The 18,647-nt window shown below is 35.7% G+C and overlaps 1 protein-coding gene across 2 annotated transcripts in view; it reads right to left on the reverse strand.

The window, feature by feature from the left end:
* The window catches only part of ARID4B (AT-rich interaction domain 4B), an 89,683-nt gene that overhangs the window by 33,563 nt on the left and 37,473 nt on the right, over nucleotides 1–18,647 (reverse strand). The window contains exons 6-12 of one of the 2 annotated variants that reach the window (XM_051783197.1): nucleotides 15,711–15,790; nucleotides 13,286–13,377; nucleotides 10,626–10,734; nucleotides 7,003–7,082; nucleotides 5,634–5,707; nucleotides 4,746–4,891; nucleotides 450–522 (exon numbers count right to left, since the gene is read on the reverse strand). In XM_051783197.1, coding sequence (XP_051639157.1) covers nucleotides 450–522; nucleotides 4,746–4,891; nucleotides 5,634–5,707; nucleotides 7,003–7,082; nucleotides 10,626–10,734; nucleotides 13,286–13,377; nucleotides 15,711–15,790 — 654 coding nt within the window. Of the gene's footprint in view, nucleotides 1–449; nucleotides 523–4,745; nucleotides 4,892–5,633; nucleotides 5,708–7,002; nucleotides 7,083–10,625; nucleotides 10,765–13,285; nucleotides 13,378–15,710; nucleotides 15,791–18,647 lie in introns of both variants that reach the window. The other variant, XM_051783196.1, reaches the window with a different exon arrangement.

Consider the following 18,647-nt stretch of genomic DNA (forward strand, 5'->3'; position numbering starts at 1 on the left):
TACAGATGATGTTCATGCATTTAAGTGATCGGGATTCCCAAAAGAAAATTAGTACAAAGTAAATGCTTTTTTCCATGATCTGAAAAGCGGAGGGGGGTGTCAATAAATTTTATTTTATTTAAGTATTTTAAATTTATTAAACTGAGCATATAAACTAATATGACTGAGGAGATTAAATGTTTGATTATACAAACTGTAAGTACACAGTAGAAAATATAATAGGATGTGCAAAATATAACAGGATATATGTGGATATTCTCATTCATGTTTTTGTGAAAGCAAAAATAAGGGACTGTATTTCAGGAAATGAATCAAGTGACAGACTCATCTTCTAAATCATGGGGAAGTCAGAAGGGATGAATACAGTCTCCCTCTTTCCAAAACTGTACTGTAAAGCACTACTAGTTTACAGATTCAATTTTTAAAGTACTGCTAATTAAAACGCCTACCTCTGTCTTCCATGAACTTGTACAATTGCTGAAGAAAGTTCTCTCGTTCTTCAGGAAATGGTTCTATTTCCTCCTGTTTAAAGCAATGCAGACAAGAAAATTATCACCATTTTGAGTTACAGGCCATTATTAAGAAATGTATTGCAGTGATAATTTAGGTTCAGATGTTTAAGTTTGTTTTACTGTGGTCAGCAACAGGATATTATGCAAAGAGACACATGTTCTCAGTGCTATGCCAGGTGAAAGTACATTTTATAAACTACAAACAGTGTTTCAAAATATATATAACACTGACTGTAAACATACATTGAAATTGGATTTTTGATTGATCACTGAAGTATCATAAGTGATACCACAAATCAAGATGCATTCTCAATTTTGTCCATTTATGCAGAGAGTCTGGGAGACAGCACTGTGAATGATCAAGAGATTGTATCAGAAACCTCAGCTCTATTAACTGCAGTTAAGTGACTCCTTGATTCCTAGATAGACTAGACACTCCAGACACTTTCAGAGATGAAGTGAAAGAGAAAATGGTGCTTTCACTTTCTTAGGAGTTCTAATCCACTGTACTGGCAAACCTCAGGCAATGGCACTGCATGCATACTTTCATGGGGCACCAACTGAACACATGGTGAGCGGGATCAATGCAGAACTGAAGTAACAATGGATATTTTCGAAGTTCAGTTCATTGCACTAATAAAACTTTGTATTAGATTTACTTAGATTAATCAACAGTGGAGTTTAAAAACAAAGCACTATGGCTTATTTTATAACACCTCATAATTTCCTTAGGAAATGGGACTTGCCACTAGCTGCAGCAATATGATATTAATATAATCAAATTCTTAGGGAATTCTGATGACTGAGCTACTTCAAAACAATACGCCAAATATGAGTTGATTAATTTTTAATACTACCAGTAATGTTTCTAAAAATAACTAGTTATTCAGCAACCTGAAATAAATTATTTTTCCTTAGTGTATTTTCATTCCGTGTTTATCATCTCCATTCTTCAACAGTCTCCTTGTACTAAATATTAAAGCTTCACCTACCCTGAAGCAAAGGGACAAAAGACATTGCCTTTAAAGTAATACCAAGACAGTTGAGAAGTCAGCAGAAACAGAATATCATTACTAAACAGAATTGGGAAAAATATACACACACAAACAAAAACAAACCCCAGACATCTACTGAAGCTATTTAATAAAGAGATGGATGGCTGAAAATAAGGTCAAGAAACGTTATGCCTAATAGTCATAGTAAGGGAGTAAGGTTTTTTCCTTATCCTATACTTTCTCTTAAATGCACTTGGTTGACAGATCAGAGTAAACAGGCAAAAAATTAAGAACCAGTATTCACAATATGCTGAAACAGTTGTCTTTTAGGTATAATTATCAACACAAATGCAATATTTCACAGTCTCGCAAAGGCAATGCAAAAGGAAAGATTCTGCAAGGGGCATCACATGTGAATAACTGATACTCAGAATACCAGCAGAGCTCAGAGCAGGTTGTTTCAATAATCAAGAAGGACAGGCTGGGTAGAGAACTGCAACCTGTATGCTAGATATCATCCTCATAGGGCAGGGGCACCAGAAATCAGGCATATCTAGCAATTCTTCACCAACAGGTAGAAGGTGATGCTGCAGCTCTGTGTATAGTGCAGATAAAAGCCTGGTTAAGAACATTCACATTCCACAGGCCATAAAGAACAAATTACATGAGTGGAATCGAACACCAAAACTGTATTATTTTCATTTGTTTTAATAGCAGGTACTCGGAAAGGACTTTTACCAGCATCTGCTGGATCATGGAAAAGAGATCATGAGCAGCTGTTTGGGTTACCCATATTCCTTAACAACAAGAAAAAAACTTGCCATAAGAAAATAGTCCCACAGAGCATTTAGGGGAGGAGTGGGGGCTGTCACTGAACAAAACCTCCAGAAAACCCAACGAAGTTTTGTAGAAGGAATGTATGCTTTCTAAATATATGGGGAACTGAGATAAAGGTGATGAAGAGTCTGACACTCCTTTCTCACTATAAAATCCACAGCAAGCGAGTAATACTCATTAATTTTCCCAACAGAGAATACAGTAACTTTCTGAGAAAGTGTGCTAACGGGGAAAGCTTAAGACCCTGTATGCCTCTGAAAAGGATTTACACTTTCTCAGAATGTCTACAGAATCAGTATGTATTATACCCTACCAATAATATCTGTTAATCTCTAAACATATACAGAATGTCTTAATCAAGAAGTTAGACAAGAAGGTTTCCTTGATAAGGGTTCGAAGCAGGCATGTCACACTGTCATATTTACTTATTTTCAAGTTAGACAACCAGAGTTCTAGCAGGTCACTCTGAAGTCTCTAATGTATCTGTCTATGTTAAAAAAGGTAAAAGAAAGTGGTTTTTATGTAGGATAATGAAATCCAGTAAAACAGCAACATGCTTTTTGAAACACAAAATTCGCACGGTAATATAGGCCAGCACTAGAAAAGAGGGTCTTTGCCAACTCTTTTATCTGCCATCAGATTTCATAAAGGAAAGGAAGGACATTTTCCAGTCTCTTTCATTTGAAAAAAAAAAAAATGCAACTCCTCTTCTAATGAGAGAAGTACAGAGGATTTTCATGTCAATTCCTATCTAAATAGGATGGAAGAATCTCTACAGATATGTGAGACATATGCTCACACAGAATCCTATAGATCTCTTACATATGTAAGATAGGAGTATCTATATTTAAAACCTGTGGTGACATATGTAAGAGCTTGGGTTTTTTGTATTGTTTTGCCCTGGTTCATAGATAGTAGGACCACATGGATGGCCTGAGAGCCACCAGTGAGAATTTTTCAGGTCCTGGAAAGCACTAGGACAACCTGCAGGTGAGTAACAAAGTCCCAAGAGCAGGCCCACAGGTCCTGTGTGAGAAGAGATGCTGCTTGATAACCAGGAAGTTACAGATACAAACAAAAATAAAGAGAGAAGTCTGCAGAAATTGCTCAAAGATGAGTGGAAAGAAGGCACACATGCCACTGACCATTGAAGAGAGAGAATTAAAACTGAAGGGAAAAAAAAAAGAAAAAAAATATTTTGTTTTTTAGAAGCCTCCTAGTCCAACAGGTGACTGAAATCACTGGATACTGGAAAAGAAATTATCACAAGAGATGACATGGTAAATATCAAAATATTGGCCCGAGATGAAACCTTTATGTCTAGCACATGGAAAGACTAGCTCAAACAACATCACATGCAACTAAGAGGAGCTCAAGCTCCTTAAGAGAGAGTATACAAAGGGTACAAGGTCAAATATTTACAAATGCTGTAGCTAATGGCTCCATATTTTTCACCTAAAGGTAGAGAGGGAATGGTAACTACATAAAGATCATGTGTTACCCTGCATAGGTACCAACCTATCTACATTCATCATGGCCATAGCTGAACATGAACCTGCTCTAAAAGTTCAGGAATTGTACTGAGCCCAAGGAAGAACAACTTGCTTCTCAAAATACTATGCAAAGCACAGTCCCTTTCAAACTGGGTTTTATAACTTTTGATCGAGGCTGAATAATCTACTCTGAGTTTAAAGAAGAGGCAGAATGAAATTATCAGCATGGTGAAGTGGCAAAATAATAACTTCACACCTTTGCAGTCCCCCAATAAATCTTGAAGAAATGAATAAGTAAAAGATGGAATACCATCTTCTGGTATGCCAGAGCCTCAATCTCCAGGGAGGATGTATTGAGAGAAGGACTCTAATATCATTTAAGACCTAGACCAGTTCAGTTTCTCCTTTACAATTCCACTGTCAATGGAATACAAAGTCTCCTGCATTACTGGCCCTTGCTTAACAAATTAGAGAACAAGTGATTAAGGGCACATAGAGATTCTGAGTACTATAAGAAGACAGAGGAATTAAAACATTCAAAAGCCTCTCTTTCAGCCTCTCAGCCACTTTTTTTTCTGGATAGGAGGCTGGGAGGAAATAACAAATAATTAGAAAACCAAGCATGAGGCAGGACTTCTTACTTACAGAACCCAAAAAGAGCAGAAAGTAGAAGTGGAGTGCATGGGCTAATGCCTTGATTGAAAGCTCTTTTGCTTCTTTACATCAGGGTAGCCAGAAAAATAGCTTGCAGTGAAGCAAGTCTTCAGTAGACCAGGATAAGAGAGAGGTACTCAACAATGCCTATGTTAACATCTTAAATGTTCCCTAATGTTAAAAAGGTTTACTTAAATATTACAGCCTTGCTAATTTTTATCAGCTGTCTGTCTGTGCCCTTTAACTTCACTTGCCTCTTCCTCACTGCTGTTATCCTCTTTTTCTTTTTCATCCTCTTCCTCTTCTTCAGCTTCACTGCTGGAGCTGTCTTCTTTCAATTCTGTTTTCCAGTTACTAGGAACAGTTCTGTTTTTACGGAATTCAAGGGCTTGGTCAAAAGCTGTAAAAGGACCAGCACTTGTTAACACTGCAGGAAGTATCAGTTTGACCACATATTTTAATAAGGAAACAGTAGTCAGTGGGGAAGGGGAGAAGAAGGAAAGACTGCTAATTAACAATTCCACCCCCAAATTCAAAGAACCTCAACAACCACTCCCTGTTGTCCATCCTTACTTGTCTTAACCCAGTTAAACTGGCCTAGTGCTCTCTGCACATCAAGTCATTCAGAGCTATTACTGGTATTATTACCATGTTAGTGTCTATAGACAAATAAGGATCTTCTGCACAGGACATGTATGAAAATTTAATTGAGAAAATCATTATCATTCACAATTACAGATTCTTGACAGTCCATAAAGGCAACTTACTTGCAACTGTGAGGGGTACTATGGTGAGAATAATTCTATGAAGATCTAAAGCAAATAGATATATACTAAAATAACCTATAAAGCCAACATGTACTGTACGATTACATCCTTTGTTTAGCACATCTCTACGCTTGAAACAAGTGTGGTAGGTGGGGGGAGGCATGTTGGGTTCTGGGGGTTTTGTTAGATTTTGTTTGTTTTAAAAAAGTCCCTCTAGCTTTTCAAAAGTGTTTTTCTTCAATATACTATTCTATAGGAAAAGATCCTGTATTTTAGCATTGTTAAGACATGAACCAATCTGCCATAAATTTAGACCAATTTATGTAATTGAGTAAATACATACACGTGTGTTTTCTCATAGAAAGTTATTTTTACCTTGTTTTAACAAAGCGTCAGGCTTTGGTGAAGTTTCACTGATCTCCCGGACATCTTTTCTTGGCACAGAAGTGCTAGATAATTTAGAAAGCGTTAAAAAAATTACAATATTTTAAAGGTAAACTAAGAGTATAATACAGAGCTATCACTCAGACTACAACACACTTAAAAATATACATAAGCAGCATATGGAATATATCTTGACAATTCTATAGTGTTAGTCTGGTACAGTATTAGTCAGAGGATTAAAAAAAATATTTCTACATGAAATTGGTTTGACCACCTATATGCATTCACTGCGTACTAAAGAAAGCGTGCTACTTCCACAAACAGGTAGTTTCTGGAGTCTCCCAGAACACTTAACAAAAATCTTACATTAATTTAATGCTAATTTAAAACCCTACTTCGCTTAGAGCATAAATAAGTATTAGTATAAATTGCCAGTATGAAACTAAAGACTTACAAATTGAAAGAACAAAGCACTTTCTAATTTCTACTGTGGCTATAACCAAGGAAGCAAATCTGAACTGCAGCTCTGGGGACTTGGGGGTAGGTGTGTGCTCATGTGCACACACATCTTGTATGTATTTCTTTGGAGACGTGCACTGATGCCTGAAAAACTATCAAATGGTAAAGGATAGCCTAGACTTAGTAAGTAATTAAACAAAGCTTAAATATTTCAATTTCCTTTCTGCAAAACATTCTGTTAAACTGAACCAAGCCAAACTGCAATTTTGAAAATAAAAACTAAAACGTAGAAAAAGAATTCTATTGTCATGAGCTTAAGAACACAAAGTTTCTTATTCTGTTGCAAACGCCATACAGTCTGGTTTTCCACATTTCTCCATTATTTTTCCTACTTCGAGTAGTATTGTTGCTCTTTTCAAGGAACGTGATAAGATGCAGTTGCTGTCTAGTCTGAGATAAACATATGCCTTACTACCTCAAAACAAGAAAGAGGATTTCTGTGCGCGCACGTGGTGTATGTGCGTGCACGCACGCAGCCCCACCCACCCTTCTGTAGCTGGATAAGCTTATGGCCCACATCCCTGAAAAGTGGTGCTCTATTCCAACCACAGCAGGAAAGAGTCTCCAGCCATTCTTGAAGTCACGTAATCCTGCTTTGTTTGCCACAATTGTGACAATGAAATTAAAACTAAGACAGAGAGATTTATCACCCCATTATTAATAATGGCAAAGTTCAAGACTAATTTAGTTACTGTTAACAGTTTTTTAAACATTAGAAAAATCTTGGCAAATTTACTGAGCTTACTGACATTATTAATACTTTACCCAACACAACTCATAATACATTTTATTTGACTGGTATAAATTTAGTTCAGTTATCAAACTCTACATTCCTACTTACAATTTGCCATCTTTGAATGAGCGAACGAGAATATTGTCTTTTTTCACTGCAATATCATCACTACAATCTGGACAAACCACCTGCAAAAATATTACAAATGCAAAGTTTAGAGAGAAAACAAGAGAGTAATAGTATATACCAGTGCTACTCAAAAAGCTTTTGGGCCCATTTCTCTTTAGCAACCCTAAGATGGGACCAACTGAGATCCCTCAAAACACAGGAGTGATGACCTCCTGAAATTACTGAATGCATGAGTTCATGCTCGCTTCCTAGAGGGAACTGACAGCTGCTGCCAGAGATATAAGAATAGCATTCTGACGAAAGGTAAGTATCTGCCATGCCACTACAGCTTTTTCTAGTCCTCATCCTAAAAGGACAAGAAATGCCACAAATACTGCCATTTGAGTTAGAGACTACTTCTGAAAACTTCCAGAAATGGCAGGCATGTAATCACAAACAGTTTCAAAAACAAAGGTTTACAGGATTTATGAAATTGAATTTTATAATGGAAGACTTGTAAGTCATCTACCTAGGAGAGTGCCACAAGTACAAGTATTATGATAGGTTCTTTAATTCAAGAAGCAGACTAATCAAGTCTAGGATTGAGACATTATTTTTTTGCAATTTTAAAAGCTATTTAAGTTTTGTTAAGCCAGTTTTTTAATTAAAAAGCTTCAGAAATTTATTTTAAAAATACATCTCTATTGAATTTCCAGAGTTATAGAACAGAAGAGCAACCCTCTTCATCATTCATATCTCTCTTCTCTCAAAACATGTGTAGTTCCCTGAAACTTAGGAAAATTATGGCTGCTGTAAAACCCCAAGGAGGAGCAAATGACTTTAGCCATAATTTAGCCCAGGTAAATACCTCTTCTTACATCAACTGTTGCCTTTCGGTCTTAATTTTCCACCAAATACACAAAGATACTGTGAGACAAAAGCTTTTTTTCCCTCTTACACAGGTCACCAGCCATATAGCATTGTAGAAGGTAAGTGATTTGGAAACAGGTTCTTATTTGTACAGGCTAAATATGAGAGCATAAGCTAGACCATGGGCTAGAGCATAGGCTAAATACGCTTCTTAAGAGAAATAAAACTTAACAGCCCAAGTCTCAAAATCCAATGCATTCTACAGTCTTCAAAGAAATTTCTTTACAAACTACAACTTTCTAATTGAAATGCAGTTTAAGATATAGTTTGCAATACTGAGATAAAAGAAAGTGATTCTCAAACTCCTAGCTCGTTAAAGATGGAGAAAGACCCTTCAGGCTTTAGCTATGGGTTTTCTAGAAGCATCAAGATCTTAGAAATCCATTCAGAGGTTGGAAAACAGCTTACCACAACCTCATCTAGTGCCTTTACATCAAGCAACATCACCTCAATTTTGCCTGAATGCAAAAGAAACTCCGCTGGAGTCATAGGAGGATGAAAGAGATGATCCTATGTAAACTCAATTTTCTGAAAATGCTGCAGGCAGATTTCCTCACTACAACTTCCAAAAGCCTTTAAGTACACATTAAAACTAAGCTATGCTATAAAGCTTGCTAAATCACACTCTTTGACATAAGAAACAACTGTCAGGCCTTTTTACAATTACAATTAATCATTGTACTCACCATTTCCCCCCAGAACCCAAAAAAACAAGCAAACAAACAAACTAAAAACGCCCAACCCAAACATGAAAGAAGGATTAAAACAATGTCAATCATCAAGTCCTAACAGTTATTCTTACCAAATTTAGAACCTCTACAGTTTTAGATTTGTAAGAGCTGTTTATAGGGCTGATATCCAAAGCACTCAGTTTCCACTACTAATCTTAATTGTTACTTGCTGTAAAGGTTTAGACTAATCCCTTAACTTCTTTTCACATAATAAACTTGCACAAAGTCCTCTGTGCTTATACACAAAGCATATCAGCACACATAACGAAGTAATGTTGATACACATTCTTCAGCATATTAAACCTCAATTTTCATTTGATTATTCACATAATTACACTTACCATAATATAAAGTTAATGCAAAATTTATCAGTAATAAGATAAGATTACTTTGTTGATACAGTAGGGTAACCTGCTTACAAGGTAAAATAGCTGAGAGGCATAGCTACTGGGAAAGGGATTATAACAAAAAAACCCACAAAAACAAAAAAATCCCAAACCAATATGATGCAGAGCTATAAACCTGATTACTAAAGTAAGAGTTAATCTAGGATAAGCTATTTTAGCGTTAACAAGCTTCACCCTCAAACTTTATCCCTCTACTGCTTCTCATTCACTCCAGGAAGCTTTCCATGAAGAATGAGCTATTCCAATCTTCATCTGAAAGCCAAAGAAATAATTCATATAACTTTGGAGCAGAAGCAACAATTCAGTTACACTTTAAGGTCTGACCCAAAGCTATCCCTGAGCATCGCTCAAGAGCAAGCTCAGGCCTGCCATGGAAACTGGTATCTGTGATGTGCAAGACCAGAAGGGCAAACCCAACAGCGTGACATAAAGCTGCTCAAGCGAGTTTCACAGACCACTTCTGAGTGCAGCTGGGAGGCAGGATATTGCATCAATCTTGATGACAGCTTTCAGTACAGAAACATCTCAATTTTTCTTGCTTATTACTGAAAACCTCTCTTAAAGCTATCTGCCATTAACATGGTATCTCCTTGCTGTACATTCTGCCCTCTCCCTTGCTGTAAAAAAGACTTCAGTGACTCATTTTCTTCCAACAACTTCCCCAAAAGAAGTCCTGCTGGAAAGCTACTGGACTGCATTACAAGACACAGCAGGTGACAAGAAGAGAGCTACAATTGAGAGCTATTGCACATACTAAGAACAGTTAAGTGTTACTGTATGGCATCTTTTCAAAAGCAGAGCACAAGTCTTCCTGAAATTAGACAAGTATGCTAAGCTTTTGTTACCAGAGAGCAATTAATCAAATATTTACAATTAATAATAAAATAAAAATTAAAAACCATGATACCAGAAGGTACCACATATAGAAATACATTAATTTCCAAATATATCGGTCAGTCTATATGTAATCCCTATAGTAGCTGTGATATTTTATTAGAATTTTATTTGTTAAAAAATAAGTCAGAATAAAGGAAGAGAGCAAGTATTTGTACTGAAAGGCTACAATGTAATTTTAAAGGAAATTTACTGTCAGTTCTCCACTACCTATCATAGTGACCAAGAAGAAATATCTGATTTTATTATCAAATGTATTTATATTGAACCTTGAAAAATAATGTCTGTGTAATTGATAAACTTCCCCTCTCTTTGTACTTTATATTTTCTCCTCAATAAAACTCAGTTATTCAGAAAATTGGCATGCAACAGCCTAGGAAAAAAGCCCTGAAATTTTAGTTCAATAGTATTAAACGCACTGCTGAGCTGAAATTAGGTCAACAAGCTCTGGCTGTTTGGAAAAACTAAAGCCACATTAGCAATCCCTTTTTGTAAACAAATACATTTAGATATATAATATTTTCTGTAACTACAGTTCAATTTGAAGAACCATATGAAGTTCTAAAAAAAACCACCAAAATGAAAAAACCCACACTTTTCTCTGGTTCCTAGAAAACAAAAGAAAGCTTTAGTAAGTTATAATAAAGATGGAAACCCTTACCAAGGCTGGAAACCACAGAGCTTTCTTTTTATCCACACTGAAGCAGTCCACGCACACAACTTTTCCTAATAACTCGTCACTTTGTTTTCTGTCATCTTCATCTTCATCGCTGGAAGAGGATGAAGATTCTTCTTCAGGACTAAACAACAGAAAGAGACTTAAAAGTCAACTATTCAAAACTTGCATATTATAATTACAGGAGATCCAAAGCTAATTGTCAAAGAGGCACGAGTAATAGCGACTTGAATTGTTTGTTAAGTGTTTTAGCATAAAAATGAATTGAAATGTTTGTAATTACAGTATAGTAACAATTCAAACATTATAAACTCAGAAATGCATATTTACTAGTAAGACATGCAAATACTAAACAAAACACCACCATGCATTCACATGGAGGAAGATAAATGCATTGTCAGGGCATTCAAGTGAGACCAATTCTGCCCTACAGAAGCACTGTTCAAAAATACTGTTGCAGTTGTAGTTTTGGACCAACGTCAAATTAAACTGTTTTGTTTTTCCCTCTTAAATCTCTCTAGGTTTTTACTTAAACAGCCATACAGAATAAAAGGCTGTTCTGAGAGAGGACAAATCTCTGAAGAAGAAACATCAGCTAAAAAGATGAATAGCAAAGAGAAAAAGATGTCTATTTATCTTTAAACAGTTCTTTAAAGAAGTGCAGTGAAGCATTTCAATGACTGTTTTAATGTCACATTGAATGTAGTGCTGGAATGTAAGTAGATGGGCAAAGGTGCAAATACATTTTGATTTAAAAAGGTTCTGGATTACTGTTTTGACTGTTCAAGTACAAAGTTGCGCCTGGTTTTAACCATATGGGGAGTCTAAATGTACAAAACCAACTAAAATTACCTGCAACTGATTAACAAAAAAATAAAATAAAAAAAAATCAGCACTCTCGCCACTCTCTCTAGATCTTTTTTTACTCGTCACTTTGAAGGTTAATTCTCAGGAAATATACAGCATGTTCAATGAGCACAGGAAGCATAATTTTAAAAGCTATCTTCCATTTTTCACATAACTGCTTTTGAGTACAAAATTCAGTATTTACAAAATCCTCAGTTAGAATTTGTGTAACAGAAGACAACTGATGTTACAGTTGAAGGTAAATTATGTTTCCTTTTCCCCACCTTAATTTCCAGTGCTGATAAAGCATTCTCTTGGAATTTTTTTTCCCTCAACACCTTTTTTTTTAAAGTAATAGTTTCTTTTAAAATACAATATGAAACTCTTTCAGGCTGCTTTCTGGGGTTCAGTAATCTCTTGTGGGAAGAGAAAGAAGTCTAGGACTAGAGAGAAAGCCAGAACTATTTAAGAGAGGCTACTTCCTAGCTCAGTTATGCCAGTATATGCGCAATTTCTCTTTTTACTCAGTTAAGTCTATTAATTGTAAGATAAAGGGAAGTGTGTTGCTTCTGACATAATAATGTCATGTATAGTTATGGAAACAGAGAAAACAATGACCCAGTCACAGACACCAAGGATGTTGCAATCATGTTCTCTGTGGTAATACCAGCTTTTTCCTTCGCTACAGTACAAATTAGTAAGTCAGTAATTTTATGAGTAAATTCACAGCACCTCTACACATAGAGGGCAACATCTATTTCAAGCTATCAAAAAGAGAGCAAAAGGCTAGCCCAAGCACAAAACCCACTACCACCCAAAAACTTTAACCAAAACAAAAAACAAGAGCAAACAAAAAAAAACCACCCCCCCGCCATACACACATAAAAAAAAAAAAAGAAACCCCACAACCCACCCACAAACAACAGAGAACAGTCACTGGATTACTTAACACCGGTTTATCAAGATCACAACTACTAATTCTGGCAACCAGGAAATCAAGTCACTACTCTTGAACTTGGTTTTTCTATCAGTAAACTTTGCTGGAAACCATAATAGAAGCAATGGGCAGAAACTGTTACACAGGAAGTTCCACCTGTATATGAAGAAGAACTTTAATCTGTGGGTGACCGTGCACTAGAATAGATTGCCCAGAGAGGTTGTGCAGTTTCCCTCCCCAGAGGTATTCAAGAACCATCTGGACACAATCCTCTGCCGTGTGCTCTGGGATGACCCTGCCTAAGCAGGGAGCCTGGTTGGACCAGATGACCCACTGGGGTTCCTTCCAATCTGACCCATTCTGTGATTCTATAGTACTGTTCACCTATTTCTAAAAGCTCTCAGAGATCCTGTAACGAGAAACCAGAGGTCTAGAGGAGGATTCTGGTACCTTGTACAAAGACTTCATATCAGCTGGACAAAGACTGCATTGTAACGATTTTAGTTTGAGTCCAACACATTCATAACGCTGACAGTCTACCACAGAGACATTTCTGACTACAGTTTAACATCATGTTTCCACTTGTTATGCTATTTTTTTTGTTTTACTCAATAAAACCAAGAAAAAACTCTTGCCTATACCTGGTGCTATTTTAAATATTGATTACACGAAGACTTGAAATGCTTATACACAACAGTGCATACGCACCTGACTTTCAATCTGAGTGCTTAACAACATTTTTCATCTGGCCTCCTGTTCTTTGAATAAGAGAAGCCCAAAGATACAAGTAATAAAACTCCACACACACTGAAAGCTTCAGAACTGAGTACACACAGTACAGGTATCAAGATGTTTAACTTACATATGATTGGATCTCCTTCCTCTGTTTGTTTTCTTTCCGATAACAGGAGTCCCAAAGTGTTCAGGATTGGTGAGTGGAAGCTGATCTAATGTCTGTTGAAATGTAAAAATATATATGCACACACATAAAAAAAAACCGGGCATGAGTTATTCTCCAAACCACATGGTTCATAAAAGTAATTTTCAATAGACTTTCTCATTACAAAAGAAGTACAGAAGTACATCATACATGTCATGCTTTGAATTTAAAAAAGCAATATGTTTTGTTCTGGGTTTTTTTCAACACTTTCTCTGCACCTCTGAATAACTGACTTTTGTCCAAAACACATAAATAATTCTTCCCAGAAGTCCTGCCTTTGGACCGTTAAAACACGGAGAAGTAAGTATCAAGTATTCTGCTAACCTGGGATATTCCATCTCTACTGGATGAATTTTCTGTACTTCCTATCATTTAGACTAAACATCCAATCATCTACTTAAAAATGAACAAAGATCCCCTTTGAAATGAAGCTGCAAGATAACAGCAGCAACCACAACAAGTTAACTGTATTTTTTGTTAGTAATTCATAATTTGATATGTGAGGGAGACTCTAAAACAATTTTAAAGAGGTTGCTATATTGATAATTGAGAGGGTGCTAATTGATGCTTTATCAGCATCAAAACAAAAAGAGAGGGAGAGAAAGAACTTTCCTTGTTCAGGGAGAATGCTTCAAGAGAAGAACTCATGGATGTGCAGTATCTTCTGCCTCTAAGCCTGCTGTTAACTGTTTAAATGATAAACATTCCAGATTTGAAGGCTCCTGGTACACAAGAGTTTTTTGTACAGCCACTTACTCTCGCTCTTTGAAAGAAGGGAGAAAGTCTTCAAAATTAAATACAATCCTCTGACTTAAACTTCTTTGTCGTGTATTGATTTTTGAATGTGTAACACAAACGAGAATCTCAAATGTATTCTGTGCCGGAGAACTAACATAGGGACAATAAAACTGTTTTTTTAAAATCTGAAAATAAATGCACAACTACTTCTGAGTGTGATGGACATCCTAAAAGACTCTACACCACACACTTGGGAAGGCAGAGATGAAGCTAAAGCAACATCAGAACAAGACAACTGTGGGGCACTGGCCTAATTACAAAAGAAATTTGAGATGCAATTTTCCCTGCTGAGTAGCTGTGCAATCACGAGGTAATTATTAGAAATGCACAACATGTGTTTCACTGAGGGTTGGTGACAATGAATTGCGTATCAGTGACTTTTGGCAAAACATCAAAAGCTAAGACAATAAAAGTTGATAAAATAGAAAGTAGCGGTCACCTGAATGTATGGTTTCTTTGAATCTGACAAAATAATACAAATTATTCTACTTCAGCCAAACAGGTCACAAAGCAATATATATATATACTAAAATTTTAAATCTGGTTACTATAAGGTAATACCCCTGAAACCATATTAAAATAGTCTTTATGGAATAGAAGAAATCTAATCTTCAGTTGTGCTGATCATTAATAACAGAGCTAATTGAAGGAACACCACAGTCTTTAAAATTTTGGCGTTTATATCTGAATCCAGATTTAGGCATATAATTAGAGCCCCTTCTTTACATGTGTTTAATCTTGACTTCAGATTCTAGAGGGTACCTGAATCTTCATGAGAACGCAGTACACAAACAACAGGCTCAGCTGACTACAATAATAACATCATATTTATGTAGAGCAAAAAACCCCGTCTTCAGTAGCTGTCCAATAAGCAAACATGTTTACATAAGTCTGCCCACCAGTCCAGACTGTCTTACATAATACGAAGGAGTAACCCTCATTCTGAAATTCCAACTATTTGTAATTTGTTACAAATGTGTGCCTATTTTAACGGGCAAGTCACCTTTAAGTCACGAGCCAGCTTCAAAATACCGATAACTTGTCAAATTGCCAAATAACAGCAATTAATTATTGGCCTTTTAAAAGAAAAGTATTCATCTTTCAGGTTTATCAACTATTACAAACCTTGATCATCTATCTAAAATCCAGCAGAACTGTGAAAAGAAGAATTAATAATAATTTATATGAATTTTTATATTGTAATTATATTGTGATTCCCCCAATTAATACTTACAGATAATTTTTATACAAAGCAAAGCAGTTGTGTGATTGCAATTTTTTGTGTGATCTACAATCTGTGAACTATCAAAAATATAAAAATGAAAAAGATGAAATTCTGATTTTGCTTCTTAACTTACACAGTTTGATGAAATCTAATTGTACTTCTTGATTTTAAAAAAGAATAAGCCAGACCCTGTAGACTGTACTTTACACAACCCCCATTTTTAGTAGCATGAATGTACATAACATACTAAAGACTGAGGTACTAAAAATATCACTTTTAAATTTTTCTAAATAAAAAGTTGTAATACAAAAATTCTTCAATTACCTCACTTTCAGCAAAATGTCTTTCTCCTTTTAAACACAGGGAAGAGCGTCTCAGAGTCTTCTCATCACCATCATCAAATACTGTCACCGGGTAACAAGTGAGGAAAGAAAAAGATCTTCTTTTTAAATCAAGATATTGTTGATTCATTTAGATGTTCAGAAAGAATGGGATATATATTCCTGTAGCTAACTCTTAAAACAAAGCTATACTTGGATAGATAATGCTGCATATCCAGTAAAGCATTTCACAGACTGACCAAATACATTAGCTGCTGTATCACCGCAGCTTGTATATGTTAAAAGGAATCTTTAGTAATCAGCAGTTGAGAAGATAAACATTAAATACCCACTAGAATTCGAAAACTATTCTTCTAACATTTACAATTTTTACAAAACTTTATTACGTAACCAGAACTCATACAATATTCAAGTAGAAGCTATTCTTACTACAAAGAAACATAAATGGATGTTTACAGAAAAAAGTTACAACTTAATGTTATATGAAAGCTCAATGTCTTTCTCTACTGACTTCATTCAACTATGCTAAAACAACAGTGATATCAGCCTAAGGAAGATGACAACAGTCAAAGTGCTGACAATCATCAAAACCAGCTCTACTGACAGAACTGTGGAGCTCCCAGTTTCTAGACTTTTTGCCACCTCTGCTATCACTAGGTCAAGTGGAAACAAGTTCATAATACTGTTGATTCAGCTACATATATTATCTTTTTGAATCCTAAAATGCACTGCACACATTTAAGGTGGGGTCTTCAGGAGCTGATAAACTGGTCATATAAAAAGTAAGCTTTTGTCAAGTCTTCTTCAGGTATTTAACAGATTAAAACTGAAAAATTTTGACTCTCAGGCTTTGCTTGCACTGTTCAGTGAGACAAAAATGGATCTCTTCTTTCCTCCTGAACACCGATAATTACATTCTTGTCTCCACACTTCAGTGACCTTGAAGACTTTTGTGGGCATGGAAACAACACCAAGATTAGATTAAAATATTACATTAAAAAGTAAAAGTTTTTGCAATTTCGTAACATGCCTCTTTCACCTTCATTCAAATCTTTGCTTCTGTCCATCAACAGATAAAAAAACAGTGTTAGAAGAATGGTTGTCAGTCAACAAGATCAGAGAGGTTAATTTTCAGCCATGTCTGGCTTTCAGATAGTGGGTGTTACACTCTTCAACATTTACTAATTTAAATACAAATGTATAAAAAGCAACAAGATACAGCAAAATTCTTGACTAGTACTTGTTTGATATGAAAGAAACTTTTATCTAGTTCTGAGAATTTTTGATCCCTGTGTTAAATTCAGTACTGTTGATAACAAACTTCCACTTGTGACTACCATTCCCCAGACTGTATTATATACTACAGTAACTGCTGAACACTATTCAGTGATAAACTATCAGTCAGAGATGCACAATTGTCACTTCAACATTTGTGAAAAATATCAACATGAAGAACCGCACGCAAAACCACGTAGATTTGGAACTGCATCTCAAATGGTCAACACATAATTAAGCCCCCTCTCCGTTAAATGAAGTAGAAGGCAGCAGGTTCCTAATCCAGTTTGTGTTAATTAAGATAACAGTCTCCTTACATAATGAGAGATAAAAAAAAAAATCTATCCACTTCAGGAGATAAGCTGACTACAGCAGAGGTAAACCTATTCAGAGCTAGGTAGGTAGCCACATTATGCGTCCTGTGTGGTAATCTGCCTGTGGCCTCTTCCCTGCCAGGGGGATTCCTAATCTTGTTCCATGAATACTTCCAAAGGAAAAGCTTCACCTCCCTGTAAGACTTGTGTGGCCAGCATGGCACATATGGCTGATTACATATGACATTCTGATCTAATGGAACATCCTGAAAACAAACTACTGAGCAGGCATACAACAGTGTAATGCATTTAAAATCATGTATTCTGAAACTGCAAGGAAAAGAGGAAAAAAGAAAGGAGGCAACTTATGTAAATAAAGCCACTTTGAATTCTGAGAAAGGGCAATGTAATGACAAAATCATGCAGAAGGGGTTTAAGACTACTTTTGAACATGCACAATTCTGCATTTTTAGTCAAGCAAACAATCCTACAATTTCTCCCCCCCATAGTAAACACAGAGATAAATGTTAAAAATATCAATTAAACTTTAAAAGTTTAATTAAAAAAATGTTTAATTAAAATCATATGAATGATGAAACAGTATCCAGTTACCAGGACTGGAATACCTTGAGCTCTTTGAGGAATTTTTACAGGACAGGCAGGGACACTTGGTGTATGTATATGCACGTGTATGAGTGTGTATTTATTTATTTTTATATAATATATATATATTTTTACATATGTGTTACATTTACAGCTTTTATACACATATATACAAACTGTGCTATTGTCATTTTAAAAGACTATATAAGTTGGGATTTTATAAAAATTTAATTTGATTCTTATCACCCTTTGGTAGGAAAGCAGTAGCACGAAAAAAAGACATGTAAACAAACCAATGTGCAATTTCTCATCAGACAACACCTTATGAATACAAGATAGACAGGGATGCTCTTAAAGCAACCTTGCCTGTATTTCATTGTTAAAAGAGTTCTCAAGCAGCCCTCAAATGGTTATTACTCTCCAGATACTGCTGCAGTGGCATATATGGTCTTAAGTATCTTTTGGAAAGGTATTACTTCAGATCGATCTGATCCCTTCACAAAGTTTTTGACCAAATCATAGTAATTTTATTCAAAAAATCATTAACAACACGAATAATTAGATGCTTCTCAACAAGTGCTGGGACAACATTAGGTAACTGCTGGTTAAGATGTGTGCTAATTCTGAAGTCTGGGAAGTGGCAACTATACCTTAAAGTAGAAATTTCATTCAGATCGGCAAAGTCATCACTGTCTATAAAGATAATTTCTGTCTCATTCCACTCACCC

This window comes from Manacus candei, unplaced genomic scaffold (assembly GCF_025592945.1).
Source record: "Manacus candei isolate 608988 ecotype Guabito, Panama unplaced genomic scaffold, ASM2559294v1 h1tg000017l, whole genome shotgun sequence".
Classification (NCBI taxonomy): Eukaryota; Metazoa; Chordata; class Aves; order Passeriformes; family Pipridae; genus Manacus; species Manacus candei.